Genomic DNA, 24153 nt, shown 5'->3' with positions numbered 1-24153 from the left:
CATACCAAGAAAACCTTTATTACACGATATGCATCGTCCATCCCTCCTTCCCTCTTTCAAATTCTGATCATCGCAGCACCGCTAATTTCATATGAGGTCAGCTTGTCCTGGCAGTGATGCTTCATCTGAGGTCCTCCCATCTCTGAGCTGCTGGGCTATGCCTCCCACACTGCATACGCACCCGTGATCTGAGCCCTCACACAGGCTGACGGTGCAGCACCACACATGCACACAGCCCTCACACAGGCTGACGGTGCAGCACTACACACACACACATGCAGCCCTCACACAGGCTGACGGTGCAGCACTACACACACACACATGCAGCCCTCACACAGGCTGACGGTGCAGCACTACACACACACACATGCAGCCCTCACACAGGCTGACGGTGCAGCACTACACACACACACATGCAGCCCTCACACAGGCTGACGGTGCAGCACTACACACACACACGCAGCCCTCACACAGGCTGACGGTGCAGCACTACACACACACACATGCAGCCCTCACACAGGCTGACGGTGCAGCACTACACACACACACATGCAGCCCTCACACAGGCTGACGGTGCAGCACTACACACACACACATGCAGCCCTCACACAGGCTGATGGTGCAGCACTACACACACACACGCAGCCCTCACACAGGCTGACGGTGCAGCACTACACACACACAGGCAGCCCTCACACAGGCTGACGGTGCAGCACTACACACACACACGCAGCCCTCATACAGGCTGACGGTGCAGCACTACACACACACATGCAGCCCTCACACAGGCTGACGGTGCAGCACTACACACACACACACGCAGCCCTCACACAGGCTGATGGTGCAGCACTACACACACACACGCAGCCCTCACACAGTCTGACGGTGCAGCACCACACATGCAGCCCTCACACAGGCTGACGGTGCAGCACTACACACACACACGCAGCCCTCACACAGGCTGACGGTGCAGCATTACACACACACACATGCAGCCCTCACACAGGCTGACGGTGCAGCACTACACACACATGCAGCCCTCACACAGGCTGACGGTGCAGCATTACACACACACACATGCAGCCCTCACACAGGCTGACGGTGCAGCATTACACACACACACATGCAGCCCTCACACAGGCTGACGGTGCAGCACTACACACACACACGCAGCCCTCACACAGGCTGACGGTGCAGCATTACACACACACACATGCAGCCCTCACACAGGCTGACGGTGCAGCACTACACACACATGCAGCCCTCACACAGGCTGACGGTGCAGCACTACACACACATGCAGCCCTCACACAGGCTGACGGTGCAGCACTACACACACACGCAGCTCTCACACAGGCTGACGGTGCAGCATTACACACACACACATGCAGCCCTCACACAGGCTGACGGTGCAGCATTACACACACACACGCAGCCCTCACACAGGCTGATGGTGCAGCACTACACACACACGCAGCCCTCACACAGGCTGACGGTGCAGCACCGCACACACACATGAGCATGCAGCCCTCACACAGGCTGACGGTGCAGCACATACTGTACACATGCAGCCCTCACACAGGCTGACGGTGCAGCACTACACACACACGCAGCCCTCACACAGGCTGACGGTGCAGCACTACACACACACGCAGCCCTCACACAGGCTGACGGTGCAGCACTACACACACACGCAGCCCTCACACAGGCTGACAGTGCAGCACAGCACACGCAGCCCTCACACAGGCTGACGGTGCAGCACAGCACGCGCAGCCCTCACACAGGCTGATGGTGCATTTAAAACCTCACCGCCCCCGCCAGAAGCCACAGCCAGGCTCTACTGTAGAATGACACAGCTCATGGAAAACATGGAACAGGGGAGCATGTCTGTCTGTATGTAAGACATGCCTACAATTTGGATTTGAAAACCGCTTTGCACCCGACAAGTGAGAGGCAAAAAACGACAGGCTGTATTATTGTTGGCTGGGATAGAGCAGCTGCGAGGAGAGGCCCACACAAAAGAAGACTCATAGTGAGCGGGGAGATGGACAGCGAGGGAGAGTTTGCTTCAGACAGACAACATCACCCCTGAAAAGTTCATTAAAATCCATCAACACATTCAATCATGTAATTTTTTGTTTGTTTGTAGTAGTAGTTTCATAATATTTTTTTGTTGTTACATCAAAGGGTATTGAAGGCAAGAGATGAAGCTTTGGTACTGCGCTGCCTCCATTTTGGCCTGAAAATGCCTCCTTGTGTGACAACAGCACAGAATCATGACAGCCAATCAGAGGCAGTGTAGGGCGAGTGTTTTGCCAAGAAATGTCATGCTCCCCATGTTGCAATGGAACAACCTATTAACCTCTGGTTCAATCTTATCAATGTAAGTTCTTTGGTTACATGTTCGACATAGACACACATAACAAAGGTTGTGCTATTTGAACAGATCCCTCAGTGTTTTTTGAATGACACCCGTGCCAGCAATCACCTGATATATGTATTAAAAGCTGTTAAGATAAGATGACTCAGAAATTACGGTATGCAACTGTAATAATAACCCTGGCAAGATTTTCCCACTGAAAGTATAAAAGGATAGTTGTTTAATGTCCAACATGAACATGATGTCATGCATCAAATTCTGTACGGCGATACAATGGCCCTACTGTACGTACAGAAAGTCACGCTCCTCTCTCTGGTCCCAGTATTACAGTATATAGACTCTTGGGGAATAAGTGGCTAATTTCCTCAGAATGACATAGTCTCCAGTAGTGCATCAAGACACTGCTTTCTGCCCTAAAGCAGTGCGCGACTCCCCATGATTAAGCCATAAAAATTCCTCCTTGATGAAGAGATGCTATAATAAAGACAGAGCTCTCATTGGTCCTTCTGTTTGTATCGCCGCTGCTTAGAAACCAGCCCACAAGGTGAGATCTGGCACTAGCCACTAGCTGCCTTTCCGATGGCATAACGGACGTGGTATAGCGGTGGTGAACATGGTTCTTGGGCACCGTGGCACAGCTGACATTCAAAGCATCTCGATGAGTTGTGGTTCAGATGGAGGGAAAACAGAGTGCCCACTGTGCACTTAGTATACTTATGATCCTCAAAACCTTTCACTTTCACCAGCCCATGCTGTAAACATGTGAAATATTCTTAGATCCAGGCACCTATAATTAACCAAAACCACTTTAACTACCATCCGTTGCTTTATTTAGATCATTAAAAGCAAATATGTTGGGCTTTACTTTACAAGGTTTGGGGTTTGCCAGTAAAGCAGCATCAAAGGAAACATCTGAGCTCTGTGGATTTCTTACGTCAGCACTTGAAGGAACTGTAACCCCTCCACCCCCCCCCCCCCCCCCCCCCCCGCCCTCCTCTGGGAGAAATGTATAGGCCTCCAGAGAGGACAACAAAAGCTAACATATTTCAACTAGGTCTCTGCATTGTGGAAAAGAAGACACTTCGCCAACTGTGTTTCCAAGAAGTCTGGTTAGATCTGTGATTTAGCAGACAGGAGAATAGTGTGTGGATCGGATGATTGCTTTCCGGATGTTCTGAGGAAGCTCTCTGGAAATTTAGATGGGATCTGATGAAGCCATGAAGCTGCCTGTATACAAAAGACACATTGTTTTCAGATTAGATTACCCCCCTTCTCCCACCACAATGCTATCAATCTCCTGGAACACTTATTACTAACAGACAAGTGCCATTGCACAACCGTGCATTCTCTTATTTTCACACAAAGCTTAAGTAGAAGAACCCATATTTTTGAGGTTGTCATGAGCAGCATTTGTTGTGGCCTTAGTGCCAGTGAAGAAAGACGATATTTACACACACACACACACACACACACACACACACACACACACACACACACACACACACACACACACACACACACACACACACACACACACACACACACACACACACACACACACAGTATATATATATATACTGTGGATATATATACACAGTATATATATATATATATATATATATATACACAGTATATATATATATATATATATATACATACACACACACACACACACACACACACACACACACACACACACACACAGCAACATGCATGACATGACAGTCTTCAGTAATCCAACGATGTATGCAAATTCAAGTTATATCAAAGTTTATGTGAGTCACACAGTGTGCTGAGAAATTAGTAGGGAAGCTGAAGGTAAACTGTCTTCATTCATAAATAAATAAATAAATAAATAAATAAATAAATAAATAAATAAATAAATAAATAAATAAATAAATAAATAAATAAATAAATAAATAAATAAATGGATGCAGATTTGTAGATATTATATAGATTGTTTCCATGCTATAGAGAAGCTGGTTCTCAGGACCCCGAGGGGTCCTTGAGGGAGTTCCAGGGGGTCCCCAGCAAAAAGGGGAATAATAACACAATGACAGAATGTATGACTATTTCCCCTTCGTTTCAGACACTTTCTGTAATAAAACATCATCAAGCAAAAATCTTATGAGATGGGGACCCTGGGACTAAATCTTATCAAATGGGGGTTCAATTTGTGTCAGTAGGGGTCCTTGATGTCAAAAAGTTGGAGACCCCCTGCTATCAGTAAACAGGCTACAAGCGCTACTAAACACACAACCATTCACTAAACACACTGTAAATTGAAGAATTCTAAACACACGTTCTTTCTTGCACTTCTAGTGAGTTTCCCACTCCCTTCAGAGGCCTCATATAATAACAAGCGATATCCACCATAATTATATCAGCAAACTCAGTACTTTAGCAAACTGGAACCAGAGACGATACAACAAAACAACTTCAAGGACAAAACAATAAATGGATATAAACATGCCACCCCCAATACCAGTTTTTACACAAGGCAGACGGAGTCAGGCGGACATCGGATACCCTCGCTGTCTGTGTGGATGCCAAACATCTCCGTGAACTTTCGAGAAATCTCTATCCTCCCAAACCGAGCGGCTCTCTGGGCTTGGCACTATCAAAGCGCTGCGTCACAATGTTTATGATTTCACCGAGAGAACTTTTATCTTCCTGTTTATTTTCCATGAGAGTTTTATGATTACTTCTGCATGTGGACATTCAAGAAGACTGATGCCTTCCCCTGTGCCGAGCGCATGTGGTCACGGGGTAATACATGCTTTTTGCGGTGGCCAATCTCAGTTGTTTCTCTCAAAAATCACAACGGGGCCAAAGAGTCTACATTCTTTCAGATGAACATTAGGAGGTCTCTCCCACTGGGTGACATCACAGCCTTCTGAATGCTTTACATAAACTGAGCCTCCAAATCAGGGCTCTAATGACTCGCTATTATGCTGGCAAATAAAGCCCACCAGAAACAATCATATTAAAGAGAGGAGCATTAAAAGCGGTGGTAAAAGAGGGCATGTATTTGTCAGTGATTTAAGCAGGTTTCCACTGTTTGGATGGGCCAATAAAACATGAGGGAGTTATTTGACATCGTCAGGAACCTCCTCGCTTTTTTTTTTTCACTCTAAGAAAATAGTAAATAGTAAATCCAGGAAGTTTGGCCGATGCAATCTGCCTTCCGTCTTCACTGTGTACACACATCACAGCATCCATCTGGGAGCGTCTCCATCACTTCACCACACAGACCCTGTTCATTCACTTCAAATTAGGGCTGCACGATTTCGAAAGAAATTCAAAAAATCTAATTGCGATTATTTTTGACTGATATTGCAATTGCGATATGATTTGCGATATTAGAGGGAATGATAATTTTTTTACATAATTATTTACATTTTGAAAAACATTCAAATGATTATGGTGTGATTTTTGCAGGGATCTGTAGCCAACAGAGATATTTCCTGGAGTCTGTAGAATATGTTGTGTAGGCCAGGACATCTCTCTGTAGCATAACAAGATTTAATTTAAAATGGTATTTTGACACACATTTCTCCATTAACAAACATTGCACCTCTTTGTGATGTGAAGATTGCAGTAGGCCATATTGTGATTTCGATAGAATTTCGATTAATTGTGCAGCCCTACTTTAAATATGCATGGCATCGTGGAAATAGTTCTACTGTATTTGTTACAATTCCAGACTGCAATGAATTGCCATACTATTGGCTACAGTCAGGCTGCTTAGATGCTGCTTAGATGCAACTGTAAGATAGCAGCTTGGATGCTGCTTAGATGCTGCTTTACCTGGAAACACATTGAAGGCCAAATGTGTTTTTTATTGTCTGCTACAGAGTCGACTCATCAGAAATCAGAACCAATATCCTTACAAAGGTCCCCACAGCTTGTTGATAAGCATTTTAAGAAACGTCTATGAGCAACCTTATTGAAAAACAAAGACATTGACAGAGAAATGCTGTTTTTGATTGCTGGAAATGCTGTTGTTGTTGCGGGAAGAATGATGATGATTATTAGTACAAATTCCATTCCATAACAGACATTGATTAATCCTTGTTGATATTAGAGAATATATTTGTGTTTGTTTGGTAAATACAGTATTCCAAAGACAGACAGGCTCTATGAAGGTTTATTCAAAAGGACAATGGGATTAAAGAAGCGTGACACGGGGTTAAACCCATTGAGTGCGTTTCACTCAGCTAAGACAACAACAACAAATCCTCTCCAAACACAAGCATTACAGACGCATGTCAGGGCTTCAGCCTGGCAGTTATGTCTAAAGCATCATACTCACAAAGCATAGAGAGCAACTCACTGAGCAGAGCAGCTGATCTGTCACAAAGCACAGGGACAACTCACTGAGCAGAGCAGCTGATCTGGCAGGAGAGTTTCCTATAAATTATGTAAAAAGACATGACAATGCTGAAATGCCCAGCTCCTTCAGTTGCATAGTAGGTCAAATGAAAAATCAACCCACAAAAGGCATAATGCTCATATTTCTGGTAATTTCTTTGTTTGTGAAGTTGAGTTAAACTGTTGATGTGATTATTGTGGAGGAAATTATACATTCTATTCCATATTATGTTATTATTATACACTCTATTCTTCCCCCCTAATCTAATGCTCTGTGCAGCCAGTGATTCTCCGGTGGCCTGAAGTAACCCCAGGGTCACTATGACCCTGGTAGCCAGCTTCAGTATTTTTCCATCTTCCACCACTTTTGGGATAAACAATTTTTCTGTCCAATAAGAGGTAGTTTTCTGCTTGGAGATAGCCTTGAGTATCTGCTGGAACCTGGTAGGCTATGATCTCATCTCAGGTATGGTTCACCCGCCCAAGCGCCCACCAAAATCCAATAAAATTTCCCAACAGTATTGGACACAGAATGTGAGCCTGATAGGAGATACAACCTGATGTGGCATCCAAAATAATAATAATAATACATATTTTATATATACACATCTCACCTGGGACACTGTGGGCGCTGTGGTTGTGTTCCCCCCATATCTTCAGTGCCCACTGCCCAGGTGGGGTATCTCGTCGTAAGGGCCTTTCTCTCTGTGTGGAGTTTGCATGTTCTCCCCGTGCTCCCCCAGGGGGTTCCTCCGTATATAACCCCCCCTTCCCCCACTAAAAAACATGCAGAAGATCAGATCGTCATCGTCATCTGACCAGTGACGACAACATCCGAAGTTGGTCCCCGGGCGCTGTACGAGAAAGCGACCACTGCTCCTGGCCTGCCCCCCGGAGGAAAGGACATGCCTGGATGGGTTAAATGCAGAGGACACTTTTCACCGGCCACCGTCAGCATGAGTGTGTTGTGGCCGCATGCATGTATTGTGGTGTTCGTGTGACAATAAAAGACGGGGGACGGGCTTGTCCGTTACGAATCAATGAATTGCTGAAACAATCATCAGAATAATGTATTAAATTAACTGTTTGATGCTGCTGTTCTTTGAGCTGATGGTGACTAATTCTACAAATCAGATGATTAATTTGGTCTCAGCTTGAATTCTCAAATCCACTTCTCCATCACAGCCAGAGCCCCCGACCCCCCCAGCCAGAGGGCTGTCACTGATTTCCATTCCTCACTAACTCCCTTTGTCTGGCTTTGCAGCCTGTTCATCAATCTAGCTAATCTTCCAGGCAGGCCGTAGCAGCCAGCAGGACACGTTGCATCAGAAAATGACCCCCGCTTTAACTTTTTGCAGATGATCTCAGAAGATCCTGGACTTACACGCCCGGTTCTTCAAGGACATCTGCTTCAGGACCTCTGACGCAAAGCCTTGTGAAGGAAGATGCCAACACACACGCATGCACGCACCCCCACACACACACACACCCCATACTAGCCTGTTTAATCACAAATTCTGCAAGTCAAGAGCTTTGACCCGGCCACATGTCGGGAGTGCAAAACTAATTTCGGTTACATCTTGGGGGATTTGGAGCTTTTATTTTTCGTCTTAGAAATGGATTGATGAATTTCCTCCAAATAATTGTCTCATTTTGATTTGAGCTACACGGATAAAAGTGTAAACAAAATCAATCAAGAGACTAAGGCGTATTATAGAGCAACGTCATGAAACAAAGGCCACTGTAGTAATTCATTTCATACGACTGATGTGGGCTGTTCATCAGCTCCAGTAATAGCATCCCCTATCCCAAAATTGAGACTAGTAGCATGTTAATAGCCATGACATCACCAGAGGCAGTGAGAAGGGCCTCTCATTGGCTGGAGATGACCTAACCAACCTCACTTTCTCCATTTCCAAGCCGACCACTTTGATAGAGTGGATGGGCCGGTCTGTTGGTCCCTTGCGGCTAAACGCTGGTTAACGCTGTCGTTAGCTGCAATTCACAGAGGTAGGTCACAATCTGAACCAGATGTGGAGACACGAAAAGGTCAGGTCAACAGGGGGTCGTGAAAACTACTCTCTCCTGTCTTCTTAATAGGTGTAATACTACCTGTTTCTCTGCAAGGGAGAACCTGCCGGGGAGAGGAGCCACAGAGATCGGACAACTCAGATAAGTAGATCAGAGAACGGTGGGGGATAGGACTTAGAAACCCCGGCGTTGTGCGCTGCTAAGACGAATAGTCCTTTGGCTGTGCTATGACAAGCGGATTCGTCGGGGAGGTTGAGCAGATTGGAAATGGTTCACCTCCTTATGCAGCTATGCCAGCTGTCAAAGTGAGTTGAGAGATCTGGAGTGTACGGTGGAGATCTGGAGTGCACGGTGGATTCAGAGAGGCGTAATGTTGTCTTTTCATGGTGTGAAATAAAGAGGTCCGTATTGGGATGTTTATGATACTGGACAGGCGGTATGTGGCTAAAGTACATCTTGCAGGCCTGACCTTATTTAACATTTGATGTCAGATGTATTCAGAGCCCCACTCCCCTCTCTGCGTCGCTTGAGCACTAAAATACACACACATACTACACACACACACACATACCCGCGCACACGCGCACGCACGCACGCACACACACACACACACACACACACACACACACACACACACACAGTGCCACATAAACACACATTTATTAGCGAGTCGCCCTGGGACGCTCGCCCTGCAGGCTGATGACAGCTGAGTGGGCCTGGATAAACAATCAACACTCCTAATTGAATTTCACAGGAAGCGGCCGTGGGGTCAAGAAGGCAAACAACTGCCTTCAATTTATGAATGTTTCTCACCCCTCAGGACACTTTGGGCATATTTTAAATTGTGCAAGTATTGACAAAAATATATTTGACAATCCCGTGCTGTTTGAATCTAAATTTGATTGAGTTAGAGTAACCTAATGATTTATAGCTGCTGTATTATGGCACATTTTAAAATCACATTTAATCCATTGATTCAGTTGTGCAGAGTAGACGGTTCCACATTAATTGGAGTTTGTGCCTCACGACTGGGCACGACCTCGACTGACCCTTGCCCCGACACAAGTGAGGTTGTTTTCTTCAAATTCCTCCAAGAAATGTGAAAAACATCATGAATCACATTATTGCTATAATATGGAAGAGACCCACCGCTATAGTGCTGTTTTTATTACAGTTGCTACCATTACTACTGTTGTAACTGTGCCTTACTGTTACTAATGTTTTTACTTATTATACTGTAGTTGTTAATGGTACCATTGTTATTACTACCACTACTGTGCATCTCTCTCTCTCTCTCTCCCTCTCTCTATCCAACCGCTCATGGCAGATGAACACCCACCAAGAGCCAGGTCTGCTCAAGCTTTCTTCACTGTTAAAGGGGTATTTTCCTTGCCGCCGTGGCCAAGTGCATGCTGTTGTTGGGAAATTGTTTCAATTACTACATGACCTCGCAGTATAATCACCAGTGCATGTGAGAATAATTTCAATTGTTGGTTCTAAAATAAAGAGCCCTAACTGCTCTATTTGTAAACCGCCTTGAGATAACTCTTGTTATGATTTGGCACTACATAAATATAATAATTGATTGATTGATTGATTGGTTGATTGATAGATAGTGAAAGCAAAACAGAAAAAATTATAATATTGTAAGTAATGAATAATATATACTTTTAAGGCATAGGAATACATTTTATTCACACGTGCCTTTCAAGTCATCCAAGGACACTGTACATTGACTCACTGAAATAACAAGTGCAAATACCTGAAGCCCACGGCGCAGTGGTGTGGCCATTCAGCATTATGGCACTTTAGACAATATTTTGGGGGTACCCCAACAACACGGCTAATTGTTTTCAACATGGAAAATGGTCCTACGCCTAAACCACCCACATCCCCCCCGCCTCTCCCCCCTACCCACCCGTCGAGCACAGACTCTCCACGACCTTCCTATCCAGAGCTATGGCCCCTGTATCCTAGCCCTGCCCTCGTCCCTAACCACACCCTATCCCATCACCCACATCTCCCTACCCACCCCTCGAACCCCGACTCTCTAGGCCTACCTAGTCATAGCTACAGCCCCTATTCCCTAGCCCCGCCCCCTTCACTAAATGTCCATGAGTGAGTGAGTGAGTGAGTGAGTGAGTGAGTGAGTGAGTGAGTGAGTGTCCTGTCCTGCCTTTGCCATCTTCTGATTAACCATAACCCTGCTGGTCAGCACCGTGGTAAAAAAAGGAAGAAAGTAGAAAAGTAACTAATGCGATGTCCAATACAGAGTTAAGGGCCGCAAAACATCCTCACCACAGAGGCCACATTGATTGGACCCTAAACAACAATTGAGCTGCCGTCTTTCATCGCGCCTCCTGAATAGTGTTCAGACCTGACTGCCTGCCTGGCACAGCACTCAGATCCCTGTTGATTGAAAGCCAGTTGTAATAAGAGCCATGTGCCCTCGCTGTGGCTCTGCTCTGTGCTCTGAGGCTGCCTGCTACTACCAGCACAGCCGCTGCATACCAAATACCACAACCCTCCATCCATAGAGGCCCTTAATGAAATGTCATCTCATTTAGCAGAGGAGCGTTCAATTCAGTACATGACTGGGCAGCACAGGTTCATCTCTTGATTAAAATACATGCTGTCTTTGGGATCTAAAGCTGAGCTGTAGCTGTACAAAATGATGACAAGACGACAGTGATGATAGCAAAACTATGCACTGACTCCACTTTCCAGTATATTCCCAAATAGAGCCGACTTCCTGCGCCCCCCCCCCTCCCGACCACCTTGGTAGTTTTCACCTCATACGCCACAGCAAACTCTCCTCTTCCTGGAAATGATCTGCTGAGGAGAGAAGCAACTTGAGAGGTTAGCACGGTTTACGCAGAATAAGCTGCGGGGTGGATATGGGATACCTTGGAAAACCTGAAGAACATTTTACTCTTTGTGTGGACTAAAAGCTTGGCATACATCTCTGCCAACAACTCTGTTGAAGCTGAAAGTGAGTTGAGTCTATTCCAGGACACTAGGCCATTCAGTGTGGATATTGCACTGATGACTGGCTTTGTGTGGACAAACATCATTTTGGTGAAAAGAAAGCTATGAGTGACCAACACCACCCTGGACAGTAGTGCCAGCTAGCCTTTGCAATTCCCCCAACAGTACTTTAACAGTCGGGTTATGCAACACAGCACAGCCATGGCCTACCAACAAGTCTGCAACTGAGATCACTCTCCTATGTATGTTCTATCAGCATCATCCGTAACCAAAGGCTGTTTCTCACTGATGCAAACTCTATTTAGCAGCAAAGAAAAGAAAAGGTGGTTGGCAATAGATGTTCTCTCCTCAGCAGTACATCCTTAGCCTGGTAAAAAACCATCCAGGTCATCCAGGTGAAAACAAACCAGGTGACCTCACATTCTGTTTGGCTCTACGTATGCCTGCCCCCAGCGATTTCAGTGGGCGGGAGTACTTGCCTTGACAGACAACACCTTTAGCCAATCAGCATCGCTGAATCTAATCCAAATCCACTCTGAAGAACGTAGAAAACTTATTTTCGACCAAGAAACTCTGCTGCTGCATACTCTTGTTCTTGTTTAATTGTCGTTATTGAGTCTATTTCTGCAATAACTGCACTTATGGCTGTTTACTCTAGTAACGTTAACATTACTGCTCGTTGCTTCAGGAGCCGTGATTATTGTTTTGCCAACGGCATCTCTGATTGGCTGGTTACCTTGTCAACTACAAGGCAGGTCCCTGATTGGCCAGGGACATTCTAATTTCTGTAAATCGCTCCCGGTGGGCTGGAGGCCAGACTGATTGGTAGAACAAAACAGAATGTGAGTTAGTACGTCCTCAAAACTGGCCAAAAGTCTCTTTACAGCTTAACTCGAGCTTGAAGGCACAGGCACATTCGACTCGACACAATCTCTTTGCTCCAAATCAGAGCTAAATCTGGGCACTCACTGGGTGTTACACATGGTTGCGAAGCGAACATTTTTCCTGTGTGGATGGAAAACAAGCATTGATGATAGCCACTGTGTCTGCTGCGTAGGAGATGAAGTGACAGACAGAGGAGGTGTCTCTGGTCTCACCCCGGCCCGACCGGTCCCGGCCACAAGCAGCCAGCACACAGGTCAGGTTAGCAGTGAGGCTGAACAGACGCCTGGAAGAGTCTGTTTTTTCTATTCTGCACTGGAGATTTCTTAGCCTCCTCAGACACCCAGGAGTCTAGGGCCAGACTGATAATCACCAAACACATATAATACACACTCGCACTCGCACACATGGACAAGCACAAATACACAGGAACACATGCAAGCACACACACATACAGGGCCGCCGCACCCTATACGCAGAGTACGCAGACTGCGTAGGGCATCATGTGACTGAGGGCACCAATTTTTTATTTTTTTTATTTTTTTTTGTGCCCTCAGTCAGGCCACTCACTGAACAGCAGGCCAGGCGCCACCTACTGGTTTACTAGTGGTTTTATTACTTTATTCAGGGTTAAAGTGGGTGCATCTCATTGTAAAATTGGACTCGGCCCAAATTGGACTTCAAACGGCCCAAATCTGGCTTCAACCGGCTCAAATCTGGCTTCAACTGGCCCAAATCTAGCTTCAACTGGCCCAAATCTGGCTTCAACTGGCCCAAATCTGGCTTCAACCAGCCCAAATCTGGCTTCAACTGGCCCAAATCTGGCTTCAAACGACCCAAATCGGGCTTCAACCAGCCCAAATCTGGCTTCAACTGGCCCAAATCTGGCTTCAAACGACCCAAATCGGGCTTCAAACGGCCCAAATCTGGCTTCAAACGGCCCAAATCTGGCTTCAAACAGCCCAAATTTGGCATTTTGGCCGCTGCCATCTTGGTTTTTTGGAGCCAGAGGTGATGTATTTGTAGAAGAAGAAGAAGAAGTGCCACAGCGCCGCCTGCTATTAGTCCATGTTCGGCAAGCTCCGCAATCACTGGACATGCGTACTGTCAATCACGCCTTAAACAGTCTTTTTTTTATTATCTATTTTCCTCTAAACGGTTGATTTATGTAAAAATTCACCCCCTCTACAGTTCTCATGAAAGGAGAATTTAGCTATAGTATAGAGACCAACGTTTTTTTTTTAACCAGGCTGTAAACATGTTTGTTTATGCTGTATAGTTGGGCATTTTAAGATGGTGTGAATGGGGAATGAGGGTGTGAATGGGGAATGACTCCCTTTTGCAGCTAGCCTCAAGTGGCCATTCGAGGAATTGCAGTTTTTGGTACCTTCACATTGGCCTCGCCTCAATGCAACCAAAGGAAACTTCCCACTGTAGCAGCAAGAACTCTCCCCCTGCCAACACTTCAATGGTAACTCTTTATTTGGATAGTCCGCCTACAGAGAGTATATTTGTAACATTTCAACAGCTTATTAGTTGACGTTCAAAATTCAACTGTCTCGTTTTGTCTGTAGATGTTGTTTTAACAGCTTATTTAGTTGAGCTTCAACAAACAGATCCTGCTTGCTTCCCGTTCCACACCTGCACCTAGTGTAGCCTAATGTATGTATGTTCATGCATTGTCACATAGACTCTATAGATAATCTGTTAGCCATCTGTTAAACAGTTGAATTGTTGAATGTCAACTATGTTGAAATGTCATAAATTCTCTCTAGGCGGACTATCCAAATAATGTTGCCACTTCAATAAATGAAACACACACACACACACACACACACACACACACACACACACACACACACACACACACACACACACACACACACACACACACACACACACACACACACACACACACACACACACACACACACACACACACACACACACACACACACACACAGTTCACCAGCTGGTTGGATCAGGAAACTGAATCTCTGTCCAAACCCTCTCTCTTGTGACGGGACAGGATATAAATTAGGAATATGTTCAGTTCAGGTCAGGACAATTAATCAAGTGTGAGGAACTTGTATTAACATGTTCTGACTTCAGTGAGCCCCTGAGCCTCCTAGCCAGTCCACCACATTTCTGTTTGGACTAAAGGCCACATCAGAGGATGCCAGCACTTGAATCTTGACCCTCCTAGACCTTCCCTCAAAATACCAGCGGGGGCTGCAAAGTGGCACAGATTAATTTATGTAGTATGCGCACAGCGATTCAATGTAATGAGAGTCTGAGGAAAGACTAATAAAATGTCACAAAATGGAAACTTTCAGGGGGTGTAAAGAGCATCCGTGCGGGTGACCTGACGGAGCTGGATTTTTTTAATTAGGTGATTGCCCTAATTACCTAATAATGTGATGACATCAGTGATGATGTCATCAGCGATGTCATCCTTCATCAGTGATCATGTCATCAATGATGTCATCCGTGATGATGTCATCAGTGATGTCATCTTTCCTGGGTGAGGCTATTGCAGGCCAAGCGTATGTGACGTGCAGTGGGAGAGCTGCAGGGCGGGCGAGCTGCAGGGCGGGCAAGGCTGCGAGCCCGAGCAGTGGTAAAAATAGTTTGGGATTCATTTTCTGTTGATCGACTAACCAATTAACCTACTAATCATTGCAGCTCTATCTTAACCCACCCTCCTGTCTCCTCTCCTCCGGCCATCTAATTGTTAATCAGGGGAGAACGATGTGTTGCATTCCTGCGGTGCGTTATCCACTCAGATCCAGTCATGCAGAAGCAGAAGGCAGTCCTACCATGTCTGCTGCCCATGAGCAAGGCACGGCAAGGCATGTCGGGACAGGCAGCCAGGAGAGACGCCTGTGGCCCTGCAGGTATGCTTAAAGGTCAAACTGTCGGTGGAGCGCAATTTGCAAGTATTAAAAGATTATCCAAACAATGTAACGTGCAATGAAAAGCTTTTACCTCCAAGTTCGTTGTAGCTTTATTTGATCTTTGCCTTACCAATAAGGGTGGAGGAAGAGAAAATTACAGTGTACAGTAATATCCCTGCATGTGACTGCTATGTAGCGTTAAATATACAGTATTAGATTAGAGCTGGGCTGGGCAATATATTGATATTATATCGATAATGTGAATGAGACTAGATATTGTCTTACATTTTGGATATCGTAATATGATATTTATTTAACCTTTATTTATAGGTTAAATAAATATCACCATATTATGATATCCAAAATGATAAAAGTGTCATCTTTTCCTGGTTTTAAAGTCTGCATTACAGTAAAGTGATGTCATTTTCTGAACTTACCTGACTGTTCTAGCTGTTCTATTATTTACCTTTACCCACTTAGTCATTATATCCACATTGCTTATGATTATTATCAAAAATCACATTGTGTAAATATTTTGTGAAAGCACCAATAGTCAGGGAAGGAACCCCTGTCTTTGCATTTGTTTTAATAAAAGTGCTTATGACATCTCACATGTGGATTTGACTTTGTGGAAAATACAGAGATATATATCGTGTATCGCCATTCAGCCTAAAAATAGAGACATGACTTTTGGTCCATATCGCCCAGCGCTAGTACCAGATTCATGTCAATGTCAAGGCTGTGAAAGACACTGGAGTGATGCTCTTGAAAGTGGCATTGAAAGCGTGCTTGAACATCTGAAATGCCTTGAATTCCATCTGGAAACATTTTCTCATAAGTAGAATTGATTTTGCCCTGAAGGCTATTCAATCTGCTTTTTACTGCAGTCTAATTTAAGAAATATGGAATAATAATTCCATCGGAATCCCAAAACTTTGTTTAATGAAAGACATTCAAACTTGCTATATTATCGCATCATACCCTGAATACTAGTCAAACTGTGAACATTTCACACAAAGAGTCTCAGAAAACTCCTCCGTATATTCTGGCCTAACAACATCTCCAAACAACAACTACTTGCCCGGAGTCCCGGACCAATCAGGAGAACATCGACATGATCATCATGAGAAGATGGTGGAGATGGATTGGACAGATCATACGAAAAGAACAGGATGACATCACAAGAGCTGCCCTGCACTGGACACCAGAGGGAAGGGGTAAGAGAGGAAGAACCAAAGAAACCTGGTGTCAAACAGTGGAGAGATAACTGAAAACCCTGAAACAGACCTGGGGCACCATCCAAAAGTTCGCCAAAAACAGAAGGAGCTGAGGCAGGTTACATTGTCAATGATGGCACAGGTCCCTGATTGGCCCGGTTACATTGTAATTTCTGGAGATCGCTGGGGGTGGGCTGGAAGTCCAGACTGATCCATGGAGCAAAACAGAACGTGAGGTTATGTGATCAGGATGGTTGCATATGGACCTAAGTTGAGTGATGAGTGAGAGGCCCCCCGACCCCTCGCTCTGTAAGTAGGATCTCTATGAAGTGACTCTGCAGGACAGGTACATCAAACAGGTGAGTCTGGCTTGGCGGCCAACAAACCTGCCAGCCATGACAGCCTTTCTCTTTGGTTTAATAATCCAAAGGCAGAGTTCTCTCTCTCCCTCTCTCTGGCTCTCCCTCTCTGTCTCTCTCTTTCCCTCTCTGTATCTCTCTCTCCCTCTCTGTCTCTCTCTCCCTCTCTCCCTTTCTGTCTCTCCCTCTCCCACTCTGTCTGACCTCTTCTATCTCCTGATTATGAGCTTCAGATGACAATAACAGCATCTGTGATTCCCATCTAGCAGGCAAACACACACATGCACGCTCTTATTCACTGCTATGAGCGGCACTGTCATAAAAACTATGTTCATTTTCCATTCAGAAGTCCACTGTGTCCAACATTCCTATCTGGGGTTCAAGCTGATGCGGGAACCCAAAACTGGAAACAGACATTTCCCCCCGCACTGCAGGCTTTATGACTGGCTAATTGTATCAGCGTGACTGCAAGCTGAACAGGAACGATATGATGATTCACAACATCAATGACATGTGGAGAAGGCATTGCAGTCACATTCCTCCGATACATGACATGTGTAGTCACCAGCCGCTTCTTTTCACCTGACATCGAGGGGTTTCATCGGCAGGACGTGGTGCGTGGGAGGATCACGCTATTCCCCCCAGTTCCCCTCACCCCCCGAACAGGCACCCCGACCGACCAGAGGAGGCGCTAGTGCAGAGACCAGGAATTATACCTCACTGGCTTCCCACCCGCAGACACGGCCAATTGTGTCTGTAGCAACGTCTGACGAAGCCGGAAGTACCGCTGACGGGAATTTAACCTCGGTCTCCAGAGTGGTAGGTGGGTGCTTTTACCTCTACATTACCCCACTTGTTTAACCTGAGTCTAGAGGTCTAAGCAGGGGAGGATTGTACTGTTGTTTAACCTGAGTCTAGAGGTCTAAGCAGGGGAGGATTGTACTGTTGTTTAACCTGAGTCTAGAGGTCTAAGCAGGGGAGGATTGTACTGTTGTTTAACCTGAGTCTAGAGGTCTAAGCAGGGGAGGATTGTACGCCAGCTACAAGTAGTCCGCTGCGTCGTAATCGAATCAAATTCACAGTGGAAAAGGAATGACGAGTGAGTCTGGGATTAAAGAAGACGTTCCAGGAAGGGAGGACATGAAGGCTCATAACAACATCAGCAGGCTTCAGACAGTGTGCTGACCTACTATCACCTTTGATTGTCGGCCTGGGAGACAGTGAAACATTCCCAAAACAAAACCAGGAAAACCACGTGTGTCCCGTGAGAAAGCTTGTCCATCTCGTTCACGTCAACGTAATGAGAAAAATGAAATCCTCATTCAAAGGCTTCCGTTTCTCAACTCATCAGCTTGTCAGTGTAGCCTGCCAATGCTCTCCATTTCTCAACAAGGAGAATGTGGAATCCCTATGCTGCTCATCAACATGGTCTGCTACAGTCAGCAACTTTGTGCATTGAAAACACCAAATGGTAGTAAGAGTCAAGTGGGGAGTTACGGGCTCCGAGGCTGAGGCCAATGTGGAAGCGCCAAAAACTGTAGTTCCTTGAATGGTCACTTGAGGCTGGCTGGAAAAGGGAGGTTAAAATGTCTGACTTTACAGCAGGCCTGGTAAAACAAAAAAGAAGAAAAAAGTTTTGGTTTTTGGTTTTTCTAATTTCACCGCTCATACAGTAAATTACAATAGACAATAAAAAAGAGCGTGAACCAATAGCAGGCATGGAACCCCTGGTCTCGTGCAAGAACCAAGATGGCAGCGGCCAAAATGCCAAACCCGAGGCTTCAAAACGGGAGACCACAAACCAATGTGTGACGTCACACTTACTTTTTTACTTTTTTTACAGGCTATGGTATGAAGTCATGTTCGAAAACTATCGTTTTTCAACTTTAATACCCAAATCATTTTTTGCACAACATTGAGTGACTGATGCGTTGAAGAAAAATCAAAAAGGTAGAGAAAGAGGCTGAGAAAAAAATATAATCCTGCACACTGTCTATACACACTGTGTGAGCCTATGAGGACAGCACTCCATGCAGGAGACAGACTGTATGAGGAGAGAGCTCCATGCAGGAGACAGTGTCTCTATGAGGAGAGAGCTCCATGCAGGAGACGGACTGTATGAGGAGAGAGCTCCATGCAGGAGACAGTGTCTCTGTGAGGAGAGAGCTCCATGCATTTGATCCCTCTGCGGTCGGGCTGCTGGAGCCAGATCACTGGGGGCTATTGGGGTCCAGCCCACTGGCTGCTACAAGAGTCTGCCTTTAATATCTGCACAAGGTGTGTCTCTCCGCTTTTAGAAAAGCAAACAGGCCACAACAGGAAAACAAAATATTTGCCAGGCTAAGCGATGGGTGAATCGGGGACATACACAGTCAGCGGCCTGAGTGAGGAGAACAGTTGGTGACTGTGGACCCTCCTCTGCCAGGCCCAATGGAAGCATTATGCCAGAGGCTGTCCAGAGGTGGGTGTGTGACGCTGGAATGTTAAATAGTGGAGGAATGTTATTTATTTTCACAAACACCACCAAGCGCCCCCACACCAACACACATGTGAGCTTGCACGCACACACTCTGGTCACTCACGCCCGGTCTCTTGCCACGCGCTCTTACTGGCCTGGCCAATAGGAATGGCTGGACTCGCCCTCTCCCTACTGTACGTGTGCTAAGGTCAACAGCAGACCTCTCAGCCTTGATGTGCTGCCATGTACTCAGCTCATAAAAGACGTCAACGCAGCAGGAGATGTGTGGAGCAACTGAGGAGGCAGTTTTGTTTGGTGGCCAATGCGGAAGTAGCAAAAAACTGCAGTTCCTCGAATGGCCACTTGAGGCTGGCTGCAAAAGCGAGTCAGTCCCCATTCACCTCCATGTTAAAATGCCTGACTTTACAGCAGAAATAAACATGTTTACAGCCTGATTCACAAAAACAGTGTTGCTCTGTCTGTATAGCTGATTTCACCTTTCATGACAACTGTTAGTACAGGGGAGGGATTTTTATACAACTCAGCAGTTTAGAGTAAAATAGAAGATAGAAAAGACTATGTTTTGGGCGTGATTGACAGGTCGCCTGTCCACTGATTGCGCAGCTCGCCGAACATGGACCAATAGCACTGCGGCTCTTGGAAACCCTGGCTCGTCCAAAAATGTCTACAAATACATCACCTCTGGCTCCAACAATGCAAGATGGCAGCAGCCAAAATGCCAAACCCCAGGCTTCAAAACGGGAGTCCACAAAGCAGTGGGTGACGTCACACTCACGACGTCCATCTCGTTAGTTTTTACAGTGTATGGGAGCAACGCGGGGGAGGCTGCAATAAAAATCTATGAAACATGAAAACGAGCTTGAGTTTCTGCTTTATGAGTGAAAGAACACCGTGTGCCACTCTTTCTCCACACAGATGGCAGAGAAATCATAATTCTTTGCTACAAAGACGCGTCATATTTCGGGAGCTACTCTCACGTCTAGACAGAATCTATTGTTCTTGTATGAGCGCATCACCTCGGCCCTTTGCTTCTCTGCTGACTCAGTAAAATGGAGAAACCAAACCATTGGCCTGTCTGCAGCGATGTGGCCACTTGTGAGCAGTGGAAGCTGTGTGTCATCACGCTGGCATTTAGGGGCCAGTCTTCTCTCACAGGCCCTGTCTCAGGTTCATGTGAGGAGACCGTGCCATGTTCCCAGCCCCAAGCCCTGAGCCACCGGAGGGTTCAAAGGTCACTGTCACATTCACCTGAGGGTGGGGGCTGGAGAGACTGCATGACCCAGGCATAGACCATGTAAGAATATGGACGTAACCACCGTGATGTCACCCATTGGTTTGTGGAGTCCAGTTTTGAAGCCTTGAGTATGGCATTTTGACTGTCGCCATCTTGGTTATTTGGAGCCGAAAGCAGCTAGCGCGAGACCAGGGCTTAGGGCTGACAGTCTTTCTTCAAAATTTGAAAGTACAGTAACTTCAAACATGGGGGGGGGGGTGGTTGGGGAACATTCAAGCTGTTAATTACCTGTTCAAAATAATTTCGAATTTATTTATTTTTTATAGGCAAACTCCATTCAACCACGATGCACGGCAGCACGGGGGATGCGCAGGCGGTGTAAAACAAGCGCACTTTATGCCCAGTTCAGAGAAGCAGTAGAAGCAGTTGAAGGAGCAGCAGAAGTTGGTTGTGTGTGCATCCACCAATCCAACAGTGTTATGTTACACAAATGAAACTGTAGAACCTGCAGATATCCTTGATGTGAGAGCTGGCCTTGCGGGACATACAGTATGCAGGGCTGAGTCTGACTATAAGGGATTGTTCCCACACCCAGCGATCACGCAATAGAAAAGATGGAGCTCAGGGGAAAGTGCTGATCTGGTCATTTGTATAAATGCAGAGATAATAATAACCTTAACTTTTTAAATGTATCTCTAATACAGGCAACTAAGGAGTGTCACCACCATCATGCAATTAAGCAGATTCAATGCACAATACAACGCAAACTCCCCTTCATCTCCTGTCACCTGACTGTCCATAATCCAGGATTGTCGCGATAGAATTTCTAACTTTATACAGACACCCAGGGAAATATCGGGGATGACAACACATCAAGAGCCATAAAAATAATCGAAGACAGATGGACGGACAGACACACGCTTCTCCATAATCTAGGCCCGATAAAACTAATTAAAAACTCAAATCAAAACACTTTGAGCTTGTTGACGCAACAGATACCCACCAATGAGAGGGAGGGGGAAAGCAGTAGTATGTTTGATTTTACATTAGAGAGAGCACTGCTGGTATCGATACCTGTTGCAAACGAGCATTTGTATATATATTTTTTTGTATTGATACAGTATCGATACTTACCGTATCAATACTTTTGACAAGACTTTTAGTTTGGCACTTTCTCGTGGAAAGTGAGGCACAGGCAGCGACTGTGAATGTGGGATAAGTTAGGAAGGCATAAAGAAACAACTACAGGAGCCCAAACAGAGAAACCCACAAACATTTGTTCAAACTTAACACTGCACACAGCGGGCCATATAAAACAAAGCATGATATTCTGTGATTGAAAACAATTGCACCGATGTCTGGGGAGTGTGGACCTACGTGCTTTCATTCAGCTGCTGAGCACAGGGAAATCTAATATATGGCCATATACAGAGCTGACATCTTCATGTTGCTGCTGTAAGCTGAAAACCTCATATCTCCAAAATGTCGACTTTTCAAGAAAGGCAGCACTGTTTTAGCTTGACAACACTCTATATTTCTCCAATGGCTTTTATACAGTATGCCTATGGGTTATAGAATGATCTCAACCACACCGCTTAACCAAGTTAACAGTAAATGTGTTCCATACATGGCAATACCGAATGGGAAACTTGTGAGTGTGAGTGTGAGTGTGTGTGTGTGTGTGTGTGCGTGTGCGTGCGTGCGTGCGTGTGTGCAATGCTTTCTGCCCAGTTACAGATTTCCCCTCGCCCAAGCAAACCTCTTAACCAAGTTAAGTAGCCTAAATATGTTGTGGCCATATTGCATGGGAAACTTATGAATGGAGAAGTGAGGGTCTCAGTTAAGGGCTGGCGTGCGTGCGTGTGCGCCTGCCGTACATCTTGAAATCATTGCAAGAGCGTACACTCTGGAGCAACAGTTATTTTACCTATTTAACCATTTCTACTGTAACTCTGACTTTCAACCTCTAATCAGTGGTCCCCCTCCTCACTTTGGGTATAGGGACCCCTAGGGGTCCTTGAGGGGCCCCCCAGCAAATTGATGAATTGTTAAACTTCATTATTATTCATTGGCAAGAAAGTTAACACTAGAGAATCAAGAATTACTACTTTTGTCATAGTTGCATAGTCTCTATGCAATTACAGATAGTCATATTCATATATGACTATTCACAGTCATATAACCATATTTGACACACACGAAAACATTCTCATATTGGGTCAAAGACAGAAAATCTCATCAAATGAAAATATGAAATATGAAAAGGTTTGAGAATCCCTGCTCTCTCTCCCTCACGCCGTCACTCAGCATCTCCCATCACGTTGCTCGGCAGCAGCAGCAGCTGTTGGAGAATGCAGCAGCGGCTGAGCAGCTTATTTGGGGCAAAATAAACCGCTCCCCGCTGTGTGCGCAACAATGGTGGTCATTCAGGGCCGGTGTTGACCCGGGACTGAGCTATGCAAAGCCCCCCTTACCTTCTGATAAGCCAGCTGGAGATAGTTGTAGGGGATCCGCCTGTGGAAGTCCTGCACCACATCCTCGCTGACTTTGTGCATGGACTGCGTCCCGAGTTTCTCCTCGATGCATGCGTTCATGCAGGCGGCGCGGCGGAGCACCGCGTCGAAGAAGCGCAGGTCAGAGACAGCCTGCGCCCCAGGCCCGGGCGCATCAAACGGGTGCTGGTCCTGGCAGCGCAGGCGGCAGCGCACTCTGCTGCGCCGGACTTCTGCGTAGCTGCTGAGCGCTCCCTCCATGAAGCGCACCACACCGTCGTAGTCACTGTCGGTAAACGCCTGGACGGCATTGTCATATAGCAGGTCGTAAGGTTGCAGGAAGGCGGCTGAGGAGGACAACAGCACGGTGAGCAGGACTACTGACAAGACACCGGCTGGCGAAGAGTCCATCCTCGACTCGTCCTCGGTCCCGAGCTGTCTTGAGCGACTGGCGGAGAGACCCGACCTATGGTCCCGAGTCCTGACACAGACGCAGACAGAGCGGCTGTCAGTCACAACACAGACAAATGCAGCGTGGTCTATAGTCCATTGAAAAACTCTGAGGCAGAGATGTTCAGGACGGACTGGACTAGGGCGGAAAATGGGTTTCTTCAGTCAGGACACACATTTTGTAATGACCCCTCTCCGGGCTCCGCTAACTCCTCCCCTCCAAGAATGAATGGCCAATAATACAATCACAGCAGCCTATTAGGCGAGAGCAGAGGCTCCCACTTTTGAGGTCCAGGCCCCCCCAGGCCAGGGGTCCCTGAGGGAATTCCAGGAAGGGGGGTGGGGGGGGGGGGGGGGGGGGGTCCCCGAG

At 46.1% G+C, this 24153-nt stretch overlaps 1 protein-coding gene across 1 annotated transcript in view; it reads right to left on the bottom strand.

Annotated features, from left to right (window-relative positions):
- Positions 1-23917, bottom strand: part of p3h2 (prolyl 3-hydroxylase 2) — a 93835-nt gene extending 69918 nt beyond the window's left edge. Inside the window, exon 1 of the mRNA XM_083647972.1 lies at positions 23316-23917. Within this exon, the coding sequence (XP_083504098.1) occupies positions 23316-23744 (429 nt within the window). The 5' untranslated portion in view covers positions 23745-23917. The remainder of the gene's footprint in view (positions 1-23315) is intronic.
- Positions 23918-24153: the final 236 nt, after the last annotated feature.

The sequence above is a fragment of the Poromitra crassiceps genome, assembly GCF_964638095.1.
Source record: "Poromitra crassiceps genome assembly, chromosome: 12".
Classification (NCBI taxonomy): Eukaryota; Metazoa; Chordata; class Actinopteri; order Beryciformes; family Melamphaidae; genus Poromitra; species Poromitra crassiceps.
This window is presented reverse-complemented; position numbering and strand designations above follow the sequence as displayed.